The 6881-nt window shown below is 39.3% G+C and overlaps 1 protein-coding gene across 1 annotated transcript; it reads right to left on the minus strand.

The window, feature by feature from the left end:
- Positions 1-461: 461 nt before the first annotated feature.
- Positions 462-6874, minus strand: LOC125257832 (C1q-related factor-like). Its single transcript, XM_048174594.1, has 2 exons — positions 5934-6874; positions 462-658 (listed from the first exon to the last, which is right to left on the minus strand). The coding sequence occupies exons 1-2, from the start codon at positions 6582-6584 to the stop codon at positions 479-481; spliced, it is 831 nt and encodes a 276-aa protein (XP_048030551.1). The 5' UTR covers positions 6585-6874; the 3' UTR covers positions 462-478.
- Positions 6875-6881: the final 7 nt, after the last annotated feature.

Here is a 6881-nt window from a genome sequence, read left to right on the forward strand (position 1 = left end):
TCTTATTAAGATTTTAGGGAATAATTTAACATCATTCACTTCACATTATGTCGGACACATTGATAAACATCAGTGTAGATTCACAGATTGATCATACATACAAAGACAACATCATAATGAAATATCAACACTGACTTGACTGGGTTTTCAGTCAGATACGACTCTGATGAAACCCTGAAGCCCTGCTCTCTCCTTCTGGTTGATTTCAGCTTGTCTGTGAAAGGTTTCTGGGCAGATTCAAGAATTGAAAACCACTTCCTGTTGTGTTCTCACAGGATCCAGGCTTTAAAACCAAGTGCCTGCTACACCGAAACATACAGGGCCATTCCCTTCAGGGTGCATAATGAATCATTTGACCCTTTAAACAAATTATCTTGTGTTTTGTGACTCAGTTATGTGTGTATAGCTGTTAATTTCAGGTAAATATCAGATTTACAACTTCAATCAATGAGACTTGATTTCAGTGACCTCTTGACCTCTAATCACTGTACAGAATGAAGCCAGCGAAAGTGCTGTACTTGTTGCTGTTTCCGCCGTGTGCCTTCCCACCGTCCAGCTTGATGAAGATCTCGTCCCCAGGGTCCAGGTGTAGGATGACCGTGTTTGAAGCGTAGTCATAACTCTGATCCTGATCCTGGGCGATGGCACTGGCTCTCACCTGCAAAGAGAGAGAGAGAGAGAGAAGGGAACAAGAGATCATTTATCAGACCTGTTTTCTGTCCAAAGAGAATAAGTAATAGTATTTATATATATTTACACACACACTGTGCACTAAACATTTTGGGGTCAGTAAGATTTTTTTTTTTTTTATATATATATAGAAAATTAATAATTTTATTCAGCAATGACACATTTAATTGATCAAAAACTGTCATGGTTTACACAGAAATATGAAGCAGCACAACTGTTTTGAACATTGATAATAAGAAATGTTTATTGAGCAGCAAATCAGTATATTAGAATGATTTCTGAAGGATCATGTGACACTGAAGACTGGAGTAATGATGCTGAAAATTCAGCTTTGATCAAAGGAATAAATTATATTTTAAAAGATATTCAAGCAGAAAACAGTTATTTCGAATTAAAATAATATTTCACAATATTGCTGTTTTTTTATCAAATAAATGCAGCCTTGGTGAGCAGAAGAGACTTCTTTCAAAAACATTAAGAAATCTTGAGCAGTAGTGTATGTTTGTACATACATATATATATATATATATATATATATACACACACACACACACACACACACACACATAATAAAAAAAGAAAAAGCATGAAAGTCTTATTTAAACACTATTTTTTCTCATCACATTACTTTGATGGCATACTGTCTGACTCTCAAATTACCGATGTGTATTTTTTTCTGGCAGAATAAAATGAGCTCACAATTTTTTAATGAATCTGTTTCAGATAGCTGATGGTTTATCTGTGCTTCTCCTAAAGCAAACCTTTTAATAAATGCAAGTGATGATGAAAATGTGATCAGAACTAAAGCTGGAGGCAAACAAGCATTGGATGTTCCTCATTTCATTTAAATACATAAATGCTACAATGGAAATGTGGTGTCAAGCCTTTTTTTTTTTTTACATGCACTGTATTTTTCCTTTATTCAGGATTTCCGATAAAATTAACATACATTAATATACGTAAGCAATAAAGTACAAAAGGCTGTGCTGTATCATGAATAAGTCACGGCTGAAGGGCGTTGTTAGTCACGACACGAAGCGGAGTGCCTGCAACCCCTTCAGCCGTGACTTATTCATGATACAGCACTAGCTTCGAGTACCTAATCGCTTTTATAAAACAGTTACCACACAATACAAATATTAAAGCCAGAAACATGTATTAATGCAACTTTCATGAAGTAAACTTTTTCTAAAAGCCTTCCTTCCGCCGGAAAAAATAGTCCCTGACCATGAACAGAAACAGAAGTTACATTTTCACGCTATCAGATGGCGGCAAAGACTGTCTTTATGAGTGTGTCAGTCAGTAGCGAAGACTTTTACATTGAAAAGACTTGAATTGTTGTGAACACGGAACAAGACACATCTGACAAATGCTTAGACTAGTGCTGTCAGTCATGGGAAAACCCCTTAAATGTTAAAAGGACAAGATAATACATCGGAATAATAATACATTTGAACTGATTTTTTATTATGAACATAGGACTGACCTGAAGGATAATGCTAAATCTGAATGCAGGTAATAAACTCACTCACCTGATCTCTTTCTCACAATACTCTTCTACATAATACAGTAAGCTTCAATGAAACAATATCAACTAAGAAGATACAGTTTATGTTGCTAAGAGTGGTTGCTAAGGGTGTTGTGTAGTGATACACAGAACCGTTGGGTGAAGCGGTCATAGCCATGTTTTATTGTGAATAAAACACAGGTATTGACCAATCAGAATCAAGGATAGGAACCATTTTATTAAAAAAAAAACATAAAAAAAAAAAAAAAAACAGTAAAACAATTTATGCACATTCTCTGGGAATTTCACTAAGAAATGCCTACTGTTGTTTGCACATGCTTTCTGCATTGCATTCAGTAAACAGCACAAACACAGGCATAAAATTATTGCTGAATGTAATCTGCATGGTGCAGTCTGCTATACTTTCTCTGACTGCACAACATCACTCCACCACTACAATGCAATCCGGTCAACTTAAATGCAAAACGGTCAGTTATTTGCACGTTTTGAGCAAAAGAAGCATAATTTATCATACCACTGTTGTCAGATTCTATTGCTGATTTAGCATATGCAATTGAAACATAATTTTTGGTGCTCTATTTTAAAGGATTAGTTCACTTTCAAATTGAAATTTCCTGATAATTTACTCACCCCATGTCATCCAAGATGTCCATGTCCTTCTCTCTTCAGCCAAAAAGAAATTAAGCTTTCTGATGAAAACATTCCAGGGTTTTTCTCCATATAGTGGACTTCAATGGCCTCCAAACGGTTGAAGGTCAAAATTACAGTTTCAGTGCAGCTTCAAAGGACTTTAAACGATACCAGACGAGGAATAAGGGTCTTATCTAGAGAAACATCACTCATTTTCTAAAAAAAAATTTAAATTATGTACATTTTAACCATAAATGCTCATCTTGAACTAGCTCTCTTCTTCTTCTCTATTAGAATTCCAGCAGTGTAGTCGCTGCTAAGTGTATTACTGCCCTCCACAGGTCAAAGTTCTAACTAATTGTTATATACTTGCACTAGCATATTGTTTATGACAATTTAGTTCAAACTTTGACCTGAGGAGGGCAGTAATACACTTAGCAGCGTCTACACTGCTGGAATTCAAATAGAGAAGAAGAAGAGAGGCTAGTTCAAGATGAGCATTTATGGTTAAGTATATAATTTTTTTTAGAAAATGAGCGATGGTTTCTCTAGATTAGACCCTCATTCCTCATCTGGGATCCGTGTAGAACGCTTTGAAGTTGCAATGAAACTGTAATTTTGACCTTCAACCGTTTGGAGGCCATTGAAGTCCACTATATGGAGAATAATCCTGGAATGTTTTCATCAAAAACCTTCATTTCTTTTCGACTGAAGAAAGAAAGACATGAACATCTTGGATGACATGGGGATGAATAAATTATCAGGACATTTTAATTTGAAAGTGAACTAATCCTTTAATTCAACTGCATAGAACCTCTAATTGTATACCAATTGCCAGGGGTTTTACCAAGATGGCCACTGAGTGATCTGACTTGCCTTAAAAGAGACTTTGAAGAGGGAAACATATGCTCTGACATATTGAGCTGTTTCTCGCTGGGAGATGTGGGTTTGCGTCCAGTCTGTCACATTCTCATCACATTCCTCGCCTCTCTCCTCATTATTTCCGGCCTCTATAAATAAAACACTGCCCTCTCTCCTTTAAAAGTAGTCAGGTTGGGTGAACAACTCTGAGTAGTTTTAAACTAATGGATGAAAAAGATTTTAATTGTTTATTTGGAAGCCTGAGAGGACAGACAATTTTGTCATTTATTTGTTTGATGGACAGAGGCCAAAGTCGCTCAAATATGAGGACATCAGTCAGATGGTGAAATGCTGTCGCTGTGGGCCATAACTCTCTGCGCTCATATGAGTAACACAGCTGACTCAAGCACACAGCATGCCTGGGTCTGTATTTATACATGTCTGAGGGTTCATGTGTATCTGTGTGTTTGAACTGTATGACTGACTGAGCATGAGAGATTTATAATTAGATCCCATTGCCTAGCTAAAGCTAAGGAGCTAAAAGATATATTCAGATTAGCCATGTGTGCACAGTTTTTGTGTGAGTCACCTAGAGTTTTCAGAAAAAAAGTGTAGATGAGCAACTAAAACTTTGAATTCACAAAGATACCCAAGTGTTTAAAGCGGCGTACACATGCACCCGGCCATTCACGTGATGTAAAAGACAACGTGATTCATCAGGCCAGGCCACCTTCTTCCATTGCTCCGTGGTCCAGTTCTAAAGCTCACATGCCCACTGTTGCTGCTTTCGGCGGTGGACAGGGGTCAGCATGGGCACCCTGACTGGTCTGTGGATTGCAGCCCCATACGCAACAAACTGCGAGCACGGTATTCGACTCCTTTCTATAAGAACCAGCATTAACTTCTTGAGCAATATGAGCTACAGTAGCTCGTCTGTTGGATCGGACCACACGGGCCAGCCTACGCCCCCCATTGAGGCCGCCCATGACCCTGTCGCCGCTTTTGATACTGACCACTGCAGACCGAGAACACCCCACAAGAGCTGCAGTTTTGGAGATGCTCTGAACCAGTATGTAAGTACGTATATATATATATATATATATATATATATATATATATATATATATAAGCCTCTAAAATGTCCATTTATGTTCTGTTTTTTACTTTTTATTGAACAGTTCATTATAAAAATAATACAAATAAAAAATAAAAAAAATTCAAAATTATTCAAAATAATAAACTAATAAAAGAGAGGGAAAAAAACTAATAAAAGAATGTGATATATATATATATATATATATCCCACATTCCAAAATCACAAAGCAGGCCTCAGCGCATATTCTGATGTGTGTGGCATTTTTAAAGTATTTATTTTGTGTGTGAACAACAAATACTAAATGTGTGTTTGAATGGCCGTGGGTGTTTGAGAAGGGCCCTGATTCAGAATGACACACAAGGATGCCAGAAGACAAGTATAGTATGTACACACACACACATGCAGCAGTCCTTCTGACTAGAGGCGAACTCTTGCTTCAGTGAAATCTTTTCTTGTTTACAGTTTATGTTGACCATAGACACGAAAGGAATTCATCTCAAACATGAAACTGACCTTTGCTGGAAAGCAACCCTAAATGCACTCCCTGTGAATATTCAAATTGAAACCCAGTGGAGTGGGATTATTCAGAAACTCGAGGAATTACATCCCTGTGGCAGTCTGTTTTTCGTCAGTGTTACGTAATTTATGCATTGCATATGCTGCCGGAAAAATATGCACCTTTCCATTAAAACAGACCTTTTCGGACTGACAAAGTTAGCTAAATTTCTTGTCTGTAGTCATTATAACATTATATAAAAAGACAGATGTCTATAATAATTGTCATCATTCAGAAAGCTTGGTAAACGTATGATACCCCTTTTCTTGTTCCCTGCATGAGAGCTGTAGGCATTACACATGATCAGATACGGCATGAACAGCACATGTTGGACGTACAACATAAAAATGAATAAAAAGTTCAAATATGTAAATAAAACAACATATATATAGATCTTAATGTTTGAGGGTTATACATACTGTAAACTGCAGACTGTAAAAAGTGAAAATGTACTACTATTACCATAAGGAGGTATTCCTACCTAACATGGTCCTTAAAAATGAGTTTCAATAGCAATTCATATTTTTGATTCCTTTTCACAGTACAGATGTGTTATCAGTAAAACCCCCTACCTGTCCATTTTTCAGAAGATCTGCCCACATACTGGTTCCATCCCCTCCTCTCATGAGGACGTTGTATGTGAAGAAGTACGTTCCTGGAACCTTGCACACAAATTTCCCAGTCGATCCATCGTAGTTATTCCCAATGTTTGTAACTACGTCGTCAAACCTCAGAACCTCATAGCCCTCCTGCGGGTTTCGCAGACCTGCGTAGAAGGCCACGCGGGGTCCCATGGTATAAACCGCTGTGCCCATTCCGGTAGCTGTTCTTCCACCCAGAGCGAAGATCTCTGGTCGCTCTGTGTGGTTTTTATTTCCCGGTGGCCCCATTGGTCCTGGAGGACCAGGCTCTCCAGGTGGTCCCGGGGGTCCTGGAGGTCCCGGTAGCCCTGGTTTCCCTTGCCGGCCGGGTTTGCCCTGTGGTCCGTGGGCATAGGTCGGCAACGGAGGTCCCATGCTATGATCAGTCAGTGCCTCGGCTTCCAGTTGCGTATTAGTGATAGCTGTTCCCGTACCGATACCAGCCGTAGTGCCAGTTTTTTCCAAGAACGGATCGCAGACCATTCGGCAAGTGCCCAGCATCTCGTACTGACCTCCGTTTTCGCTGCTGCCTGCCACGTGAACCAAAACAGGAATGAGGACCACCAGTACCAAGAGCAGCATGACGGCCACGCCAGCCCCCAGCAGGGTCTTCCGTCCCAGGCTGAAGCGGGAAAGGGGCTGGGCCGCCAGCGCGGAGCTCTCACCACAAGCCGGAATATTGACCTCTGGAAGTGAGAGGGAACAAGCTCCCTCAATGTCAGGTGCTCACGGAGATGAGAAGGGAAATGAGAACCACCAAGGATCTCAGATGAGTGTGTGTATGTCTTTCCTGCTTGAAAGAGAGAGAGAGATAGAGAGAGAGAGAGAGCATTCACTGTTTCAGCAGGTGAGTGGAGAGAAGTGTTTGGGCGTTGAGGA

Source organism: Megalobrama amblycephala, linkage group LG22, assembly GCF_018812025.1.
Source record: "Megalobrama amblycephala isolate DHTTF-2021 linkage group LG22, ASM1881202v1, whole genome shotgun sequence".
Taxonomy (NCBI): domain Eukaryota; kingdom Metazoa; phylum Chordata; class Actinopteri; order Cypriniformes; family Xenocyprididae; genus Megalobrama; species Megalobrama amblycephala.

Excerpts from the sequence above, each read along its gene's own strand:
- LOC125257832 (XM_048174594.1), bottom strand. The coding sequence starts at position 6,584 with ATGCTGCTCTTGGTACTGGTGGTCCTCATTCCTGTTTTGGTTCACGTG. Across the intron at positions 659-5,933 it reads ATCTTCTGAAAAATGGACAG|GTGAGAGCCAGTGCCATCGC; the intron begins GTAGGGGGTTTT and ends CTCTCTTTGCAG.